The 20,844-nt window shown below is 44.9% G+C and overlaps 1 protein-coding gene across 1 annotated transcript in view; it reads right to left on the minus strand.

Annotated features, from left to right (window-relative positions):
* Nucleotides 1-20,844, minus strand: part of XYLT1 (xylosyltransferase I) — a 215,457-nt gene that overhangs the window by 13,622 nt on the left and 180,991 nt on the right. Inside the window, exons 6-9 of the mRNA XM_008573422.1 lie at nt 16,896-17,112; nt 13,495-13,671; nt 8,949-9,211; nt 765-960 (exon numbers count right to left, since the gene is read on the minus strand). Of these exons, the coding sequence (XP_008571644.1) occupies nt 765-960; nt 8,949-9,211; nt 13,495-13,671; nt 16,896-17,112 (853 nt within the window). The remainder of the gene's footprint in view (nt 1-764; nt 961-8,948; nt 9,212-13,494; nt 13,672-16,895; nt 17,113-20,844) is intronic.

The raw sequence follows: 20,844 nt of genomic DNA on the forward strand, positions 1-20,844 counted from the left end.
TCCATCCATCCATCCATCCATCCATCCATCCATCCATCCATCCATCCATCCATCCATCCATCCATTTGTCCACTCATTCATCTGTCTATCCTTCCATCCATATGTCTGTCTATCCATACATCTACCCATTCATTCGTCCATTCATTTGTCTGTCTATCCATTTGTCCGTACATCTGTCTATCTATCCATCCATCCACTCACCACTCATGTATTTAATGATTGATCTGGTGCTTACTTTACACTCACCTGTAGGATCTGGGGAGACAAAAACAACTAAGCATGGGATTTGTGGCCAAAGAGACCTAGGTTCAATTTTGAGCACTTCCATTTCCTGCCTATGATCTAGAAAATCATTGGGTCTCCATAAGCCTCAATCTCCAATCTGTAAACTGGGATTAATGTCACTACTTTATTAGGAAACTGGATTGTTACTAGTCTTTTACTAATGCCTTTTTAGGAGGAGTTACTGGCTAGGATAAAAAATTAAGAGGAGCAGAAATTCTACTCTAAAAAACAGACAAGGTTCCAGGTTGGTTTGGTCTGCTGATGTTGGCCAGCCCCTGTCCCTCTCTTCCTTCCATATTTAAGACACTGGTTCCAGAGTTTGGGCCTGAAGAACCTTCTCCAGGTCCAGGGTGAGCTCATCTTTAGGGCTCTCCAAGTCCCCTTCTCCTTTATCTCCAACTACAAGTATCAAATTGTGGAACAGATCCAGCAAGGGAGCCACAAAACATGATGAAATGTGACAGCATCTGGTCACTCACCTCAGAAAACTGAAGCCTCCCAAAGTCGCTGGGTGGGCTCGCGATCTTGAAGACTTTCTTTGGCATCACCCATGTCTCCAGGGTCTCGAGTTTGCTCATGGCCAGATTGGTAGCATGATGCTTGATAAGAAAGCCCTGGAAGCGGTCAGCAAGGAAGTAGAGGTGGACTGAGGCTGGGTGGCCCATTGGGTAGTACCTGAAAGCACAGGAGCTCATGGGTTAGGGCCTGAAGTGTGTAGAGTCAGTGGGGCTCCCTACCCACTATGCCAGTCCTGTTCCTAAAATAGTCCCCATTTATACAATGCTCACTGTATTCCTTTGCATCAGTCTGAAAGCTGCTCTGTATGTATCTATGATCTCAATAACTATAAATAGCATTTTTGCTCATTATAAATGTAAAACATGCTGACTGTAGGAAAGTACAAAAAAGAAAATAAAATGACTACTTTTGATGCCTCTTCCCATAAATAATGTCAATTCACAGATAATTATTGTGTCCTCTGGTGCTAGGTATGGAGGAGCCACAATGGTGTGGGAACACTTTCATGTTGACGTTATTTCCCTTCAGCCTTATTTTCTATGTGTGTATTTGCATAAATATTACATACTTGGGATTATAATACATACACTGGCTATATTCTGCTTTAGCCTCATATTATTTCCTGAGCATTATCACATATCTGAAAAGTCTCTGAAAACATGAACAGTATTTTATTGTACGTAGTATCATTCTTTACAGAGCGAGTTCTGGTTTCTAAGTTTTTGCGATTCTAAACAATGCTGCATTGAACATCCTTGAGCAAAATTTTTTTTGGATCTCCCTCTCTCTTTTCTAATCTCCAAGGGGTTGCCTAACTTTATCAGAAGGTCTGATTTACGTTCTCCCTATCTTTCTCCTCACCAACATGGGGTATCATCTTGAAAAATCATTGCCAATCTCAATACATATGCACATACATACACAGGTAGCTTATTGTCTTAAAATTCTTGTCTTTGATCTACAAAGGCTTGCTGGCTGAAAGGGTCAGAGAAACTCAGCAGAGATGCCCAGAGAAGGGGCAGGAGCAGATTGCATAGGAGGAGGAGCATGGAGAGGTCAGCTCGTTGTTCTTCCTACTTGTAAAATAACAAGCTGTCGCTTTTGCAATGTGTAAATTGCACAGCACTACGAGGGTGCCTGTGGCTCCTTAATAACCGGCATTCCACAAATCACTGTCCCTGCTTAGCTAAACACTGCCTTCCCTCTTGTCCCATTTGCAGTTTTAAGTCTTCATGTCCAATTGTAATGGTTAGGGAAGCTGCCTTCCTGTGTTTATGCTTCTCCTGAAATCACTGCCTGGGATGCCTCTGGGGGCTCTGATAAAAAAGCCTGCATCATCTTCAGATGTTCGTTGGGCATTCATGGCTCATGCTTAAATTAAATTAAATTAAATTAAATTAAATTAAATTATTTTTTATAGAAACATAATTGATTACATATCTGTAGGGTTCTGCAGTGATATCAATACCTGTGTGCAATATGTGATGTTCAAATGAGGATAATTAGTACATGCAACATTACACAACATAATCCTATTTCATGGCCCTTTAATAATTTCTTGCTAATCTTCTTCTCCTTCCCACTTTCCCACCTCTGGTAACCTTAGATCTGTTCTCTCCTTTTGAAAGTTCAATATATTATTGTGATAGTTGTATCTTTCTTCTTTTTATTTTTTCGTTTATTTATTTTTTTTAGCTCCCACTTATGAGTGAGGACATTTGATATTTCTCTTCTGTGCCTGGCTTATTTCACTTAACATAATTTTCTCTAAGTTCATCAGTGTTGCGGTGAATGGCAGAATTTCATTCTTTTTTATGGCAGAGAAGTATTCCATTAGGTATATATACTACATTTTCCTTATCCAGTCATCAATCAATGGACATTTACATTGGTTCCAACTCTTAGCTATTGTAAATTGAGCTGCAGTAAACAAATCAAAGCCACATTGAGATATCCTCTTACCCTCTTAGACTGGGTAGTATCAAAAAGTCAGAGAATACACATGAAAAAATACTCAACATCAGTCAGCATTTGGGGAATGCAAATCAAAACCACTTTGAGAGGACATCTCACGCCAGTTGGGATGGCTAATATCCAAAAGACTGAGAATGATAAATGCTGGTGAGGTTGCAGAGAAAAAGGAACCCTCATACACTGTTGGTGGGACTGCAAAATGGTGCAGCCTTCATGGCAAATGGTATGGAGGTTCCTCAAACAATTGCAGATAGATCTACCGTATGACCCAGCTATTCCACTGCTGGGAACATACCAAAAGGAATGGAAATCATCATGTCAAAGGGATACCTGTACCCCAATGTTTATTGCAGCACTATTTATAATAGCCGAGAGTTGGAGCCAACCCAAATGTCCATCATCAGACGAGTGGATAAGGAAACTGTGGTGTATCTACGCAATGGAATACTACTCTGCTATAAAAAAGAATGAAATACTACTATTTGCAGCAACATCGATGGACTTAGAAAAAATTATATTAAGTGAAATAAATTAGGAACAGAAAGAGAAATACTACATGTTCTCACTTTTTTGTGGGAGCTAAAAATAAATAAATAAATATACAAACAAATGGTGGGGTCGGGGGAAGAAGACACAACAATCATAACAATTCCTTGAATTTGTTAAGCCAAGTGAACAGACATGGTGTTGATGGAGTGGGGAGGGGGGAAAGAGGAATTGGTAAAGGGACACGAAAACCAACTACACTGTATATTGGTAAATTAAAATTTTTAAAAAAGTCAGAGTATAACAAACTCTGGCAAGGATATGGAGAAAGAAGAACCCTCCTACACTGTTGGTGGGACTGTAATTGGTGCAGCCATTGTGGAGGTTACTCTAACAACTACAGATAGAACTGCCATACAATCCAGCAATCCTACTGCTGGATATACACCCAAAGGTATGGAAATCAACATGCTGAAGGGATACCTGCAAACCTGCTTTGGATCTGGACTTTGGGAGTGGAAAGCCCTGGGCTGTGTTGCTATTACACCATGGCAGCAAAGTCTAGGCAGGGCTGTCCGACCAAACCCAAACTTTCTGCGATGATGTAAATGTTTTACATGTGTGCTGTCCAATACAACAGCCACTAGCCACATGTGACTATTGAGCACTTGAAATGTGGCTAGTGTGATTGAGACACTGAATTGTACATTTTATTTAATTTGAGTTAATATAAACTTAAATAGCCACATGCGGCTAGTGGCTCCTTTACTGGACAGCAAAGATATAGTCATGAAAGAGTCTGTGGTTGCCTGTGTTAATGTCCCCAAGTTTTCATGTCTCTTGTATCCATGTTCCCTTCCATGTGACTTTGCAGGATTCCTTGCACCAATGATGCAGCATCTATTTCCTGCCTCGTGGGTCTTCTTTGGTCAACAGCAAGGGGTGGAAGTGGTGCCATGCCAGTTCTGAAAGCCTTGTCCCTTTCCACCTGCCTCTCTTGCCCATTTGTCATCATCAGGAAAGCATGGTTGGGCTATCCTGGTAGAGGATGAGACATCTGGAACAGAGCAGAACCACCCCAACTGTCCCAGCTGAAGCCAACCCCTAGATCAGCCAGCTACTTCCAGCCATGAGCAACAGAGCCACCCTCCTGACCTGCAGCTGGCTGCAGATAGAGTGAGGCCAGCCCAGACCAGGAAAACTGCCCAGCTGACCTGCAAACTTGAGTGTTGTAGAAATGCTTATAAAACATGGATTGGAGGTTAGAGTGTGACCTAATAACACCAAGGACAAGGGTTCGGATCCCTGTACCAGGCCCCCCAAAATAAAAATAAAAACTAAAATTAAACAAACAAACAAACACTGATTTGGGGGTTGTTTGCTGCATAGCCTTATTGTGGCAACAGACAAGTAATTGTCAATGTCACTGTCAATATGTTTGTTCTGTAAGGTGGGGTGGCCAGGGAGGGTGGGAGAGAGCAGGAAAGCCTGTCACGGGAGTCAAAAGAGGGAAGTGTTTCCAGAAGGGAGTGGTCAATTGCATTGAGTACTAAGAGGGTGAAGGGAAGCAGTGAGGGCCAAGCACTCTAGAAATTGAGAAGTTAACTTTAATTATTTGCTTCCTCTCACCGTCTATCAAGAAATCCTATTGTCGCCACCCAAATCCATCCTCTATTCTCCTTATGTACTGCCAGAATCCTGGTCCAAGCCACCATCATTCCTTACGTGGACCTTTGCAAGGGCTTCCTTCGTTGTCCCGCCCTTCTACTTCTGTCCACTATAACCTATGACTGTTGCAGCGATATCCAATCATCCCCCACTCGAATGCCACAAGTGCTTTGCTTAAGGCTTGCAATGAAATCCAAACTCCTTACCTGACCTACAAAGCCCTGCCTCTTTCTCTAGCCACATTTTGTCTCCCTCTGCTCCAATCTACCACCTTCTATCCACAGGGACCTTATTTTGGGTTCTTGAACATGCTAAGCTCATTCCTGCCTCAGGGCCTTTGCACAGGATAGTCTCTCTGCTTGAGAATGCTCTTCTCCCCTTATGATTGCATGGCTGGCTCTGTCTTACCATTTTGCTCAAATGTTACCACTTCAGAGAGATCGTTGAGTGCTGAATCTTAAGTCATTAGCTCATCGCTGTCACATGACTTTACCTTCATTTTTTGGCAAAGCATTTACCCTTCTTGATCTTTTGTTCTGGTTTACTTGTGCTAGGGGCCTGGCCTGTCTAGGTCATGGCTGAAAGCCCAGTGCCTACCAGAGCCTGACACGTGGTAGGTGCTCAGTCAATACTTATGGAATGAGTGAAAACTCTAAAAGGATTTTCTCTTAAACCCTGTTGATTCTATGGTACATCTAGGATACATGTAAACCAGGATTGAACACAAAGCCCTCTGATGCCTCATCTGGACTGTATTTGGTCCTTAAGCAATTAAAACTTTTACTTCTCTAAGAAAAGAGAAATAATCAAGATGCAACACAGTAATCTACAGGATGCCACAAATGCAGTCATTTGACCCAAGGATATTTGTCTTTCTTATTTAAATAAGGTGAGCATTGAAAAAACCAGGAGCTGTGGTCCACAACTCCAAGTCTGCATTCGCAGAGAATGTGCTAGAGCTCAGCACCACAGGTGCTCCAGGTTGCCATGGTCAGCCCACCCTGCAGGGGCCACAGAGACTCACACAAGCTACTTGCTGGCCCTAGAGGACACTTGAATTTGGAGACCATAATCAATTACTGGCATCCTTATCTCTGGGTGGTGGATTACAAACAAACTTTATTTTCTTGTTCTCTCAATGTGCAATTTCCAAAATTCCTGCAATGCACATGTGTTACGTTATAATGAGAAAGAAATCAATAAATATAATTTTTATAAAAGGTTATTCTATAGACTGGAAAGGCACAATTTGCATGAAATACCTAGATAAAATGAGACTCTTTAAGTTTTCACTTTGCTGTTTCCCCAGATACCCCAGGGGTAGGAATTCATTCTCTTTTGCCTTTTGGGATAAGAGTCCTTTGTGCTGATTTATTTGCTGACTCCTATTCATAAATACATCAGCTTTGCCCAGAGCAAGGCACAATGGTTCCATTAAGATAAAAAATGAGGTAGGAGCCAGAGGATTCCAGGCCCGAGGCAATTCGATGGCTCACTTCATTCCAAAACAAGTACCGGGAGAAAATTCCAACAACTATAAATAAATTGGGGGTGTCTTTTGAAATTTCCTATAAGATCATTTACCTTATACATTCTGGGAAGCTTGTGATTAAAACTATTCTTGAACAACATTAGCCTCCCAAGAGTAAGGCACTGCGCTGTGTACTGGGGACATCTACAGTGGTTCTGGGGCATGATGCTGCCCCACGGTACCAGAGTAGCAATGGGGGAAGACACTCGCCAGCGAGCTTGATCCAAGGCACTGCAGCTACGTGCAGTGGACATGCAGGGACAGAGGGAATGGTAGGCAAAGAAAAGCACAGTGAGAGAGTGACATACCCAGTTACTATCTCATGCAGCAGGTTCACTGTTGACCACTTTTGGCTGCTCAATAATAACAGCAGGTAAGATACAAGCAACGACACAAACATTTATTCAGCATGTGATATGTAAGCCACTGTTAAAATGGAGAAAATAATACTACCTAACTCAGAAGGTAGTTTTTGAAGATATGTCCCTTAAACTTCACAACACCTTATGATGTAAGGATCATTATTATTCTTCTCATTTTACAGATGAGGAAACTGAGGCTCAGAGAAGTTAATGACTTGCCCAAGGTCAATAGCTAGTAAGTAGAGTTGACTTCAAACTGCAGGTCTTGGGTTCCTAACTCACACTAGTCTTCCTTTAAGACAAATCAGAGCCTGCAGGAAAAGAGAAGCCTATGGACATGACGAGGTAATAAAAAATTGTTGTGGCCCTGCAGAAACCCAGCTGGCTACTAGGGGCACCACATGGGAAACCTACCCATGTTTTCTGAGCTTTGGGGAACAAGATAGTTCCTTTCTTCTCCTCTTCCCTTCCTGAGAAGACGGAAGAGCAGGGCAAAGAGAGACACACAAAGGAAGGCACAGTAAAAAAAAGACCGATTCTTTCTCACTATATTGTTAAATGGGGGAGGTGAGAGGAAGAGGACAAGGGAGAAAAAGAAAGAGAAGGAGAGTGATTAGAAGCACTTCTGGGAATGCATCCTAAGGAAATAATCAGAAAAGTGAACGGAAAGAAAGGCTTTCTGCAAAAAGATATTCATCAGAATGTTATTTACAAGAGCACTCTACTGACAATAGCAACAGTAAAGGGCTGGATTAAAGCAAATTCTGGAATTTCTAATCAATGGAATACTAGAGGTATTACAAAGGGTTATTATCATTACAGAAGCTGCAGAGCAACAGAGCACTCTACTGACAATAGCAACAGTAAAGGGCTGGATTAAAGCAAATTCTGGAATTTCTACTCAATGGAATACTAGAGGTATTACAAAGGGTTATTATCATTACAGAAGCTGCAGAGCAACATGGGGAAATGGGGGCTAACAGTATAATGCCACGTGAAGAGAACAGGATAGCAAATTCCCGTTGCAATTATGTAAATATGCATATTGCAATGCATATTGCTAGAGAAGGAAAAAAAGTCACATGAAATGAAAAGGGTTGGCAGGCTTAGGGGAAAGGAGGGGAGGGGAGGGGATTTTGTTGAATTAGTTTCGTATCCCTCTTCTTTCCATATATTCTAGAACACACTTTCCTGAAGTGCCAATTGGCACCTGCTAGTGCTAGGTGAGATGATTCTATTTTAAGCAATAGTTCTGTCTTTTAAAGTGATTTTTTTTTTGGTTATATGTTTAGGTGTAATAATGACATGGTATGTTTTAAAATGGGATCCTTATTTTTCAGAGCTATATATTAAAATATTTAAGGCTGAAATGAAATGTCTGGGATTTGCTTCCAACCCATCTGGGGAAAAGTAAAGATGAAAGATCAGCCAGGGGTTGGTAACTGCTAGGGCGGGGTGACGGGAACATAGCATTACCCCATCCTCTCTATTTTGTATGTATTTCTCATTTTCCATCATGCAAAGTAAAAAAAAGAAAAAGAAAAAAAAAAGTTTTGTATTTTCATGGTTCCCTTCCTTTTTTTTTTTTTTCCTTTTTGTCTTTTTTCGTGTCCGGCAACGGATCGCAACCCTCAGTGTCGCACCCGCACCGCGCTCAGCCAGTGAGCAGGAACCGGTCTGTATGTGGGATCCGAACCCTCGGCAGGAGGGCCGCCGCGCTCCCAAGCAGCGCACTGTAGCAGTGCGCCACCGGGCCGGCCCCATGGTTCCCTTCCTTTGAAGGCAAACACTACCATATAATATCAGGATATAACACTTGCTTCTAGAATGCATGGATGTAGCATCAGGAATGAGTCAGCTGAAAGCAAATCATTAAGTCAATGTTAGATCTGGTGTTCTGAGGACAGAAAAAGTAAAGCCAGGAGTGAGGCTTAGACTGGAAACGCCATGCACACTGGCTGATTGCCCAAATGATTTCTGGGCAGAGGCATAGGGAGAAGGAAGGCGTGGAGCTGCAGCTCCTAAAGAGAAGGACGCTCCCACTCTGCACCCCTGACTTCCAGCCGCATCCCAGCTCCCGCCTGTCCCAGGTCCTGCGGGCTGCCCTCCCTCCGTGGCCTCACCGGCAGCTGTTGTCCCCGACTGCGTGCAGAGATTTCTGGGCCCGGCGCAGGCCCAGGCGGGCGAAGGAGTGGTACAGGGTGAGTGTCACATCGCTCAGACTGTGGATGCCATCGGGCTCGTCGTACACATTCTCCCAGTAGGAGCGGAGGCCAGGGGTGCCTGCAGGGTAGTTCCCGTACAGGTAATAGTCCAGCTGCCCGATGATTTCCTGATTCACCACGGCTTCGAACTTGCGGGCAAAGAAGGTGGGCCGGGCTGTCTGCTGTGCTCATGGGGATAAAAAAAGCAGCATCAGCAAGTGGGGGTTGGGGGGGGGGTTGACCCTAACAGCATATTATCCTGTAGTTAGGAGCAGGGCTCTGCAGCCAGCCTGTCTGGATCCAAATTTCAGCTCTGACCCTTACTGACCTGTGTGTTCTCAGTTTTCTCATCTGTAAAGTGGGTTCTAATGAGGGTGTGAGGACAATTGAATGAGTTAATATCTGTAAAGCATTTAAAGCAATGATGGGCACTTAGTAAACATCATTTAAATGTCTGTTAAATCAAATAAATCCTAGATGTTTCTAGCTGGGATGGATGTCAGAAATTGTTTAGCTGGAGGTCACAGACTAGTAATCTATGGCAAATACAGCCTGCAGGTGTATTTTAGTTGGCTAGTAGAATGTTTTGAAATTGAATTAGCTGGCAACATTTAAAAAGTGAAAATGTTTCATGGAAACAATTCCTGATTTACATTTAAACAGCAATAGATCTGGCACCCCCTGGCCCACGTTCCTACATGGTAACAACTGGTTAAGGCTGAACAGCAGCTGTCCCTGTAGACCTGGCATGGACTTCTCAGCTCACCACAGTCCCCACCGCTCTGAATTGCCTTCCTGGCATTGCAGCCACGTGGCAGACTCACAAGGGAGGACACCCTATTTTTACTGATCAGAATCTCTGAAAGCAGGGCTTAGGAATCTGCATTTTTAATGGCTTTCCAGATGATTCATTTGCTCGTTAGGGTTTGAGAAGCATGCAGGTCACCAGAGCTTGCTGCACATCAGAATGATCTGGACAGCTTTCAAAAATTCAGATTCTGGGTCCTTTCTGAAACCTACTGAGTCAACATCTCTGGGGGTGAGGCTCAGGAATGTATCAAAAACAACAACAACAACAAAACTTCCCAGGTGATTATGATGTAATGTTTGAGGACCAGTGAGACAAACCAAGCTCTCAAGGAAACAGGCCCAGAGAGATAAAGGGATTTATCCAAGGACACACAGCAAGACCGTGGCAGAGCCAGGATTAAGATTCAGAGTAGAGGGTTAAAGAAATAAAACACTGAACACTTGTTATGTACCAAGTTTTTTATGCTATGGTATTGGGCAGGGATTGACAAAAATTTTCAGCACAGGGCCAGATAGTAAATATTTATAGCTTTGAACTACTCAACTGCTTCTGTAGCATGAAAGCAGCCACAGACAAAACAGTAAGTGAACGGGTATGGCCGGGCACCAATACATCTCCAATTACAACAGCAGGCAGTGAGTGGACTTGGACTAGGGGCTGCCATTTGCTGACCCTGGTCCAGGGCTGTGGAAACAAATAAAACACAGCCCCATCCCTTGAGGAGCTTATTATGGTCTAGTGTTATTATTGACCTAAATTTGGGTCTAGCACTGTTTTTGCTGCAGTGGATTAAAAGCAACAATAGCTACTGAGCACGTACGATTTATGTCATTACCTCTAATTCTCCCAATAACTCAGCAAGGCAGGTATTATTAGTCCCATTTTACAGATGAGAAAACTGGGCTCAGAGGGGGGAAGTGATATGGATTTGAACCCAGATCTGCTCTTTCTCCTGCATTGCTCTAGGAGCTAACTGAGCAAACTGGATGCCCCTGATAATAAACACACTTGGTATTGCTCCAAACATCCCATCACCTCTCTGCTTCATGGGCCCTTGAGAACCCCTGTCTGTGATGGAGGCGACAGCTTGGTTCCTTTAGTAGGAATGAAAAGAGTCAGACCGCCTGTGTTCAAATCCTCACTCTGCTACTTCCTAACTGTCTTTGGGCAAGTTACCTGATCTCTCTCTGGGCCTCAGCTTCCTCATCCTTAAAATGGGTATAATAATACAGGTTATTAGCATAGTGTTTGGCATACATTGTTAGCTGCTATTATTATCACTACCCCTTAAATTAGCAACCAGGTGCCCATCTACCTAGGGGCACCTATAAGTCTTCATTTTCTGGGGGAAGAAAACCGGCCTCAGTGCCAGAACAGCCTCCTTTCTCTGCCTGCAGTTCTCTGACCATGGCCGGATCTTCTAAAAGGGCATGTTTCTATATTTATCATTCTCTTCCTTGGAGTTCTTTGAGCAAGAACTCCAAGTTCCTCACAAGTAGCAGTTTCTTGATTCTAGAGGTTGGGGATATTTTTGATCACTGTTTACTGTGAAGGCAGGAGCTGTGAGCACATGATGCGGTGTCTATGCTAATCAGTCTTTATCAGAGGCCACAACATCCCCAGGATGCGGGGGTTGGCATACAAATGCTGCCACTCGGGAGCAGCCCAGGAGGAGCAGTGGTCCCAAGAACGGCCATGCGGAGGTGTGGGGCCACTTGCTCTCAACGATGAAGGTCCTCTGCAACGAGGGGTTCTCTGCAAAGGTGGGATTTTCATTCTTTTTAATAGGTCAAACTTTCCCCTTGAAACCCTCTTTCTGCTCAGCAGATCTTTTTCTTGCATGGACAGTGGAGAGCTAAAATGTCACCCAAGTTCATGCCTAAATTTACAAGGGTTTGGGGAGATCCCTGGGTAGCTCTCAATCTGCCACCAAAAACAGGCCTAAAAGTACACTCATTGCAGCAACTGCTTAAGATGGCTAGACGCTAGGTGGGAACCTTGAGGAAATAAAAATGACAAGATGAAATCTGCTATGTATTGTGTACCTGCATAGCCACAAAGCCAGTATGGCAGCAGGGTCGGGTGAAAAACCCCAGTCTGGAACTAGAAACACTAGAGTGGCACCCCACCCCCACCTGCTCCAGGTTTGTCACCACTTCACCAGCTGTGTGGCAACGGGCAAATCAGTTCATCCCTCTGTGCCTCAGTTTCCTCACCTGCACAATGAAGGTGACATCCACCCCAGTGAAGCCAATGCCCTTGGGGGCCTGGCACACAATCTGGTACATAGCAGACCAAATATGACAGCATCCTAGTCTCCTGGGGATCTTGCTAACCGATTTCACTCTGACTCAGCAGGTCTGCAGTGGGCTGAGATTCTGAATTTCTCACAAGGTCCCCGGTGATGGGGATGCTGCTGGTTTGCTGACCACGCTCTGAGGGGCCCAGCTAAGAGGTTAGAAGCTTCATGCAGGCAGTGCCGTGTCCTCTCCTGGACATCTCAGTTATGTGCCAGAGTGAGGGAGCAGGGGCAGCTTGGATGGGTTATCAGCCTGGCACGGTTGTCCCGGATGTCCCCGCCCTCCCTCTGTGTCAGTGGTTTGGGAAGCAGCACACCATCTCCAGGTGGTGGCTCTAGTGACCTCATAGTGATTTGTTTGACTATTCCGTGGCCTTCTGTTGGTGCTGTCTGCAGCTGGGGCCTGGATGTGGGGAGGGGGTTAGAGAGAACAAACTCAGAGAGCCCCATTCCCTCCCAGCTGCTGCGTTGGCCTGGGGAGAGAACGGGAGAAGGTGCTCACACAGGCTGGAAGGAAGTTGCCATCTGGGATAGGACCTGGGGGCTGAGGCATCCTCAGGGCTCATGGGAAGCAGATGAGCATTTACCACCCTCCTGTCTCTGCTTTCCCCAGAACTGTAAATTGCTAGGCTGTGCAGAGACAGCTGTGAAGGTAATAACATTTCTACCTCTTGTTACATCTTCAAGTTCACAGAGTGCAGTGGTTTCCAAACCTGGCTGCTCATCAGAATTTCCCAAAGTGTAATACACTAAAAATACAACTTCCTGGATCTCACTGGAGATCAGCAGTTCTTTACTGCAGGGGACATTTGGCAATGACTAAAGACATTTTTGGTTGTCACAAATGGGGGGGCTACTGGTGTCTAGTGGGCATATGCTGCTAAACGTCCTACAATGCACAGCACAGTCCCCACAACAAAGAATGATCCAGCCACAATGTCAGAGTGCTGAGGTTGAAAAACTCTGCCCTAGCTATACTCAAGTTTGTGCCCAGAAATATGTTGCAGGGGATTCTGAATGATTGGCAGGATAGAGAAAACAATATGAGTACGGCCTTTGGAAACAGATACGTTGGGCTATGTGACCGTAAGGTTTTTGACCTTTCTATGCCTCAGTTTCTCTAACTCTAAAATGGAATAATAATGATGTGTATATTTTAAGGTTGTTGTAGGGTTAATGAGCCATACAGACAAAGAGTAAGTGCTCAGTAAACATTGGCTATGGTTGATGTTGTTATATCAACAGCTCGGGCTGGGCACTGCGGGATAAGAAGACCTGCGGGTTTGGCCGTGGATGCCTGCAGAGGTCTGCTGGAAAGGCGTGGTTTGGGGGGCTGGCAGGGCATGGGGTCTCACCTGGAAGCGATGGAAGTCCTGCGGCTTGAAGTCGTTGGGGGAGCATCCACACCAATCCACGATGTGCTTGTACTGGCACTTACAGCCCAGCTTGCGGTTCCAGTTGGTGATACGCAGGTTGTTGTCTACCATGGTGTCACAGTGGGGGCTATTCTCCAGGACCGTGTGAAAGAAGGACTGTAGGGAGGAGAGGGCCCAGCCTGAGACCTCTCCCAGCCTCCCCCAAATGGGCTGGGATGGGGGGTCCTTCCTGGGGACCACCTGACTGCAGGGAGACTCATCTGGGATAGGACCAGTTCTCGCTGCATACAAATGCAGGTCAGCTGCCAGTGCGGTCCAACTCAGAGTCCATCTGGATGCTCTCTCCAGAGTGGCTTAATTCTCCTTAGAAGTCCACTGCTCTGTGTATTTCTCTAAGGGAGACTCATCTGGGATAGGACCAGTTCTCGCTGCATACAAATGCAGGTCAGCTGCCAGTGTGGTCCAACTCAGAGTCCATCTGGATGCTCTCTCCAGAGTGGCTTAATTCTCCTTAGAAGTCTACTGCTCTGTGTATTTCTCTACGTTGTCTTTTCCCGGCATATAGAATCTGATTTCCAGACATCTCTTATCACTTGGGTCACCTTCTGTGTGCGTACCAGAGAGGAAAAGTCCCTCAGGGTATGTCAACACATGGGGACCAGAGGAAAACACGGGGACAATTTCCCATAAGACCTTGGGTCAAAAGAGCTCTTGCTTTGCGAATAGCCAGATCTGAAGCCAGAGAGATTCGAGTCTGAGATAATTTGATAACAAAGACTGATACTGTGGGATTTCATCCCTGAGGGAGGGAGGACAGATTCATGGATGTGTCAAGCCTGGGGCTGAAGACAGCCCAGTGACCCCGTCTTAGCCACCTGCATCGTGTACAACATGGTAGGGAGGGGCTGTTTGCTGTCCACGGAACTGAACCACATGCCACTGTTTCTCCCTAATCCTAAGACTCTTGGCCAATGTCTCTGCTGTGGATTGATTGAATTGTGTCCTCCAAAGTTGGTATATTAGAAGCTTAATCCCCACTGTAACTGTTGAGGGTGGGAAATGCTATTATGGTAATTGAAAGGTGGGGCCTTGAAGAGGTGATTAGATTCTGATGACCATGCCCTAATGAACGGATTAATCATGGCGGTGGTCATGGGCATGGTTCTGAGGGCTTTAAAAGGAGAGCATGTGAGGAGCTATCTCTCTCTCTGCTCTGCCATTTTCTGACATGTGAGACCCCTGTGTTGTTATCACCAAAGAAGACCCTCACCAGATGTGTTCCCTGGACTTTGGACTTCCGAGACTCTAAAACTGTAAGAAATAAATTTTGTTTTCTTTATAAAATACCCAGTTTGTGTATTTTGTTATAAGCAACAGAAATGGACTAATACAGTCTCCAAGGAGTCTGAGAAAGAGGCAATGTTGGGAGTAAAAAGAAAGATCAGAGAGGAGAGACAGTGGATGGAGTTGTTGAGAGACTGCCAGAGAGAGAGAGAGAGAGACAGGGAAGAGAGATGTCCGTTTCAACAATCCCAGATACCAGGAGAACACATTTTCCCCTACTCTCTGCTCCCTAAAGGAAGCTGTTGGGGGGTACATGTCTGCCTGCTACACATTTATGGGCACAGCCTTCAGATTTCTTTTAAACCAGTCCCCTGGAGGTGGTCTGGGAGAAACGAAGGCTAGGCAGAGGTGCAAGATTGGAGCAGGTGGGATCCCACAGAGACCCTGGAGTGCATGTGTTTGTGTGTGTTGGGGCCGGGAGGGCAGAGAGCACACGCGGAGCTACGCAGTGGGCATCTGATGAAAACAACCAAACTTCCCAACAATCTCTTCTAAATGGGTGGGTGGGCAAAATGAGTCTCCACCCACCACTCCTCGCTGACCTTCCTGGGATGCTACGTGACATGCAGGTGAACCTGGATTTTAAGCTTGAATTGCCTACAGTCCCACAGAGGCACATATTCTCCACCAAGCTGTGGGGAAAAGTACCCAATTACCGATTGCCCTGTGTCCTTTCATAATGAAACAGAAATTCCCTGCAAGATAATGGATGAGGAGGTTATCAGAATTGAGAGAAAAGGTGATTTTCCCTGAAATAGGATTAAAAGCTGATTACTTAACATGTGTGCAGAATAGTAAAACCCAGCCCTGTGATGACAAGCTCATCGTCCCTCTGGAGTGACGTGGGCAGCCAGCCCTCGCCGGAGCTTGGCACTACCCCAGACACTGGTGAAAGATGTGGAAGTTATCCAATGAGATGCGCTGTCTTGTTTGGCTGCAGAAACACATGGCCCATGCAGACCAGAGCTGGGGGCCCAGCCAGGGAAGGAACAGTGGCCCATTCATGAGGACTGTCACAGGCTCCATAAAAATGGAACCGGCTGTGGAGTTTTCTGAAGTCAGACATGAGGATGAAAGTGAACTGGAGTTCAGGGAGATGAATCTAGAAGTCCTAAGCCCAGGTCTGACAAAAAGCCTGTTGGCATGTCAGTGGCGATACTGCAGAACCAGATCCCTACCCATTCCTAGATGGGGTTGGGGCTGTTTTAGAAGGGTCTGCAATTTTACCCAACAGGGCTTCCCATCTTGATGTCTGAAAAATGGTGATAGTTCCCTGGAGCTTTTCAAATGCTTCTAATGGGAAATGCAGAACCCTGAACATTTGGCCACCATGACTGTCAATTCAGGGAGCTAGTATAGGCCTAGTGGAAGCCCTGGCTGGCTGTCTCTGGGATCACTTGGATTTTTGGGGTGTGACCAATCAACACTATTTTATATCAGGGAATGACAAAACAATATTCAAAATGACAAACACAATTCTTGGTGTAGAAAAGGTGCTTATTACATGATTGGTAACTGCAGAGGATCTGCTAAAAATTGTGGGTGCATCTTGAGAAGGTCAGCATATACATTTGTGTAGGTTACACACTGCATAACTCCAGGGGGTGCCACCAACATTGTAGATATCAGAGGTGGGTTTTTTTGTTTTGCTTTTTAAAAATAGTTTCCTAGAAAATGTCAGTGGAGTGTCTTGTTCTAAAAAATCACCATAGTGTGATGGTTTTATGACCAATGGGAGCCAACTGTCTTGAGGAAGGATTGCCTATTCTATTTTGCACAAAGGCACTGTATGGATTGTTGGTGGTACTGTGTGACTGTCTACTCTACACAGCCTCTATACAGACTGGAGGGGGACCAGAGGTCCTGCTATGACAACAAGGTCCCTGGTTACTGATGAAGTTCTCCATCTTTATCTGGATGTTTGGAGGACAATGTAGGTGGGCCAGCATCGCTTTGCAAAAAATTCAGCATCTGCTCTGCTCCAAAGGCTACAGACAGCCCCTCCCTTTCTCGGGGAATTTTTCCTGTATACTCACCTCAGCAGGAAGCAGGGTGAAGGAGTAGAATTGTTTCATCTTGGTCACCAGATCGTCTGTAGAGAAGGTCACATATTCCACAAACTTCCGGTTCAGCAAGAACCAATCCGAACCGCCATCCACGGCAATGCCCTCTGGAATCCGCCGATCTCCCAGGCGCCACATGTGGGCATCACACTCCAGGAAGAGCCGGTCCAGGCCTTGTTTCCGGATAAACCTGGGAAACACAAAGTAGCCTTGAGTCCAAAGACGCCCTGACAGAGGGAACTCCACCCAGCATCCAAATACAATGACAGCAGTCATAGCATTTATTGAGCACTTACTAAGGGCCAGGTACTGAATCAGGGCTCTGTGTGTATTTTCCCACTTGATCCTCATACCCAACCCTGTGAAGCAGGTACTATCGTTACCCCCATTTTACATGAGTCCACTGAAGCTTAGTGAGCTTACGGGACTTACCCAGCATAGTCAGAGGCATCTACTTGCTCTCTAGAGAACTTTTGAAATAACCTTTTTACGCCATGGATGCCTTGGCTGTTTGATGAATGCAGCCTGGGGCCCTTTATCTTGGAATAGGGCTCTTAAATATTTACAACAAAATACACAGGGTTACAGAATATTAAAAACAAACAAACAAAAGAACACCAAAGTTCTGATACAGTAATACATGTACTTCTTGACTCACACATTATATAAAGGATTACAAAATATTTTTTAAAAGACCAGATGGTTAATACGTGTGTTTCTTTAATACGTTAAATAATAAGATATTATGGCAGGTCTACTAACTATTGTAATTTTGAAGAAGCTGTGGGCATAAATGGTATTTAGAGGTACCTACAACAATTGTAATGTGACATGAAAATACGCGATTTTTATCAGTGACAAAGTCAATTACTGCTAATACTACTGTGGTCTGTTACTTACATTTAGCCAGATTTTGGTTAGAATCTGATGAAAATAAAGATATCATTTTCTTCCCATCAAAGTTCCTGGACCCCCTGAATTCTCCTCACGAGCTCCAGGTTAATAACTCCTACTCTACTAAGCATAGACGTAATCATCTCATTCAGGATTTTGCAAGGCAGGCAGGGCAGAACTGGCCTTTCCCATTTTGTAGATGTGGAAACCAAAGCCATTCAGGCCACAGAGCTGGTGTGTTGGGAGGGTGGACAGAGCTAGAGCAAGCATTCTAGCCCCAACTTTCAGTCCTTTCACAGTTAGCATTCGTTGCACACCTACTGTGTGCCAGGCTAGCCACTGTTGGGGGTCAAGGAGCAGGAAGGATAATCCTTGCTCCTAGGGAGCTAGTCATCTAGTTGGGAGCTTAGAGTCTAGAGGTCTCCCGACCCAGGTATCTTTCTGCTCCTCCAGCCTGCTGATCCTTATACATGTTCAGGAATCTGGATTTTTCAAGCCCTTACAAAGAACTCTCTTGTATAAATGCTTCTCCACGCTGTCACCACAACTTCTCTGCTCCACGTGCCCACCATTATACATAGCCTTCTGGTCAAGTCTGCTCTACACACCTGGAATGCTCTCCCTGTTACTTCCACTCCACTTTCACCTAGTTAAGTCTAATGTATGTTTCAGCTTGCAATTCAAAAGTTAGTCCCTCAGTCCTTATATACAATCTTACACCACTGTGATTTCTTCCACAATCATCATCATCATTGTCACCACCATCATCACTCTCACCACCACCACCACCGCCATCACCATCATTGTCTTCATCATCACCATTATCATCATCACTGTCAAAGTTAGTCCCTCAGTCCTTATATACAATCTTACACCACGGTGATTTCTTCCACAATCATCACCATCATTGTCACCACCATCATCACTCTCACCACCACCACCGCCATCACCATCATTGTCTTCATCATCACCATTATCATCATCACTGTCACCATCACCATCCTCATTATCATCACCTTCATCACCATCACCACCATGGTGGTGAAAACATACTAAGCATTACCCTTCCGTGGACTTCATGTGGATTATCTATTTTAACTCTCATGAAAACCCCAGAGACAGTACTTTTGTTAGCCCATTTTTACATGTTTGAACTCACAGCTTGCCATTATATATTTGTGTGATTCTTTGATTACTGTCTGTCTCCTCCAGTAGACTGTAAGTTCCATAGGAACTGGGGATATTCTTGTTTTTGCTCATCACTATGTGCTTGGTACACAGTAAGTGCTTAATAAGTATCCACCGAATGAATGATGCACTCAATCCATCAACAAGCAAATGCATGCCCAGCACCTACCACACTCCCAGCCTTGTAGGGGTACAGTGGAGGACAGGAGGACAGAAAACTGTATAAACCACTGGGCCCTTCTGGGAACTCACAGTCTGAGGAGATATCATATAGGCACACATCACCATAACTTAAAAGAGTTTCAAGGAACTTCCAGAAAAATGAGGAACAGAGCAAGCTTGAAAAAGCCAGGATGCTGTGGGCTTGGTGGTCAGGGATGGCTTCCTGGAGGAGGCAGGGCCCAAGTTAGGCTGTGAAAGTTGCGTGGAGAAGAGGGAATGGACCTAGACACAGAGAATAGCCCAACCAAAGGTGCCAAGCCTTTGGGGCGCAGGCCAGCTGGCCTTAGGCAGGAGATTGCTTTGGGCTGGTGACACAGTTTGTGGTGTCATATTTTTAAAATTGAGGTGAAATCCATACTACATAAAATTAACCATTTTAATGCATACAATTCAGGGACATTAGTTCATTCACAATATGCAACCATCTCCTCTATCTAGTTTCAAACATTTCATCACCCCCAAAGGAGACCCCATACCATTCTCCCTTCCATTCAGCCCCTGGCAAGCACTAATCCATTTTCTGTCTTTACGGATTTGCCTTTTCTAGCTATTTCGTATACTTGGGCTTATACAATATATGGTCTTTTGTGTCTGGCTTCTTTCACTTGGCGTCATGTTTTCAATGTTCATCAACTTTGTAGCATGTATTAGTGCTTCATTTCTTGTTTTTGTCTGCCCAGCATCCATTCCTGATTTTTCTGGGAACCACACTTTGATTTTATTTCGGACAGTCCCTCATTCTCAACTCTCAGTTCACCTGGGTTGGCACCTTGCCCCTAGCACCAGGGGTGGGAACATGACCCAGGCTGGGCCAGTCAGAGTATTCCATCTGCCTGGTTGCCATAACTGGTTCAGGGATGGGGCAGCAATTCAAGCTGAGTCTGAGACTAGGTCTTGGATTTTTGCTGGAACTACTAGGAAGGAGGGCTTTTCTATGGGATTTTTTCGCTGGGAGAATAAGCCCAGAGCTGTTGGCAGCCACCTTGTCACCATGAGGCTGTCTGATAATAGAGACAATACAGAAAGAAGAGAGGAGAGGCAGAAAGATACAGTATCAAAGTCTTGATGAGTCTTCTTGAGATCCTAGATCTCACTGTGTCTGACCCACCCCTAGACTGGTCACTTATGTGCTTTAGGCATTTTGAGATGGGATTTGTCACTTGCAATTGAAAAAGTCCTGATTAATACATGCCCGAATGATTTCAACTCCATTGCTAGCTACCATGATGGGTGAGGATGATCTTAGGTTTCAGACAGGGCAGGTAGCCAGGGCTGTGGCACATATATGCCACATCTTCCACTAAGCCACTGCTGTTCTGCAGCTCTTTGCCCCTTCATGGCAGACCTGACCACTATCTTCAGGTTGGAGTTACATGTCTCCTCCCAGGTAGACCCTGTTCTTACCTGAACCAGCCTCGGCTTTTCTCCTTTACACCTCCCTTACAAGTCCTAGGGCAGTACAAGGCAGCTGCTCAACAAAATCCTCAGTGATGATGAGACTTCAGTGTATAGAAGCTGTAGATGGTCTGCCCCTGCTGGTTATGCTAAATTCTGGAAAGAATTTCTCCTCCTGGACCTCCCACAAATCCACTGCCTGAAACCTCATTAGTAAACGCCC

Source organism: Galeopterus variegatus, unplaced genomic scaffold, assembly GCF_000696425.1.
Source record: "Galeopterus variegatus unplaced genomic scaffold, G_variegatus-3.0.2 Scaffold921, whole genome shotgun sequence".
Classification (NCBI taxonomy): Eukaryota; Metazoa; Chordata; class Mammalia; order Dermoptera; family Cynocephalidae; genus Galeopterus; species Galeopterus variegatus.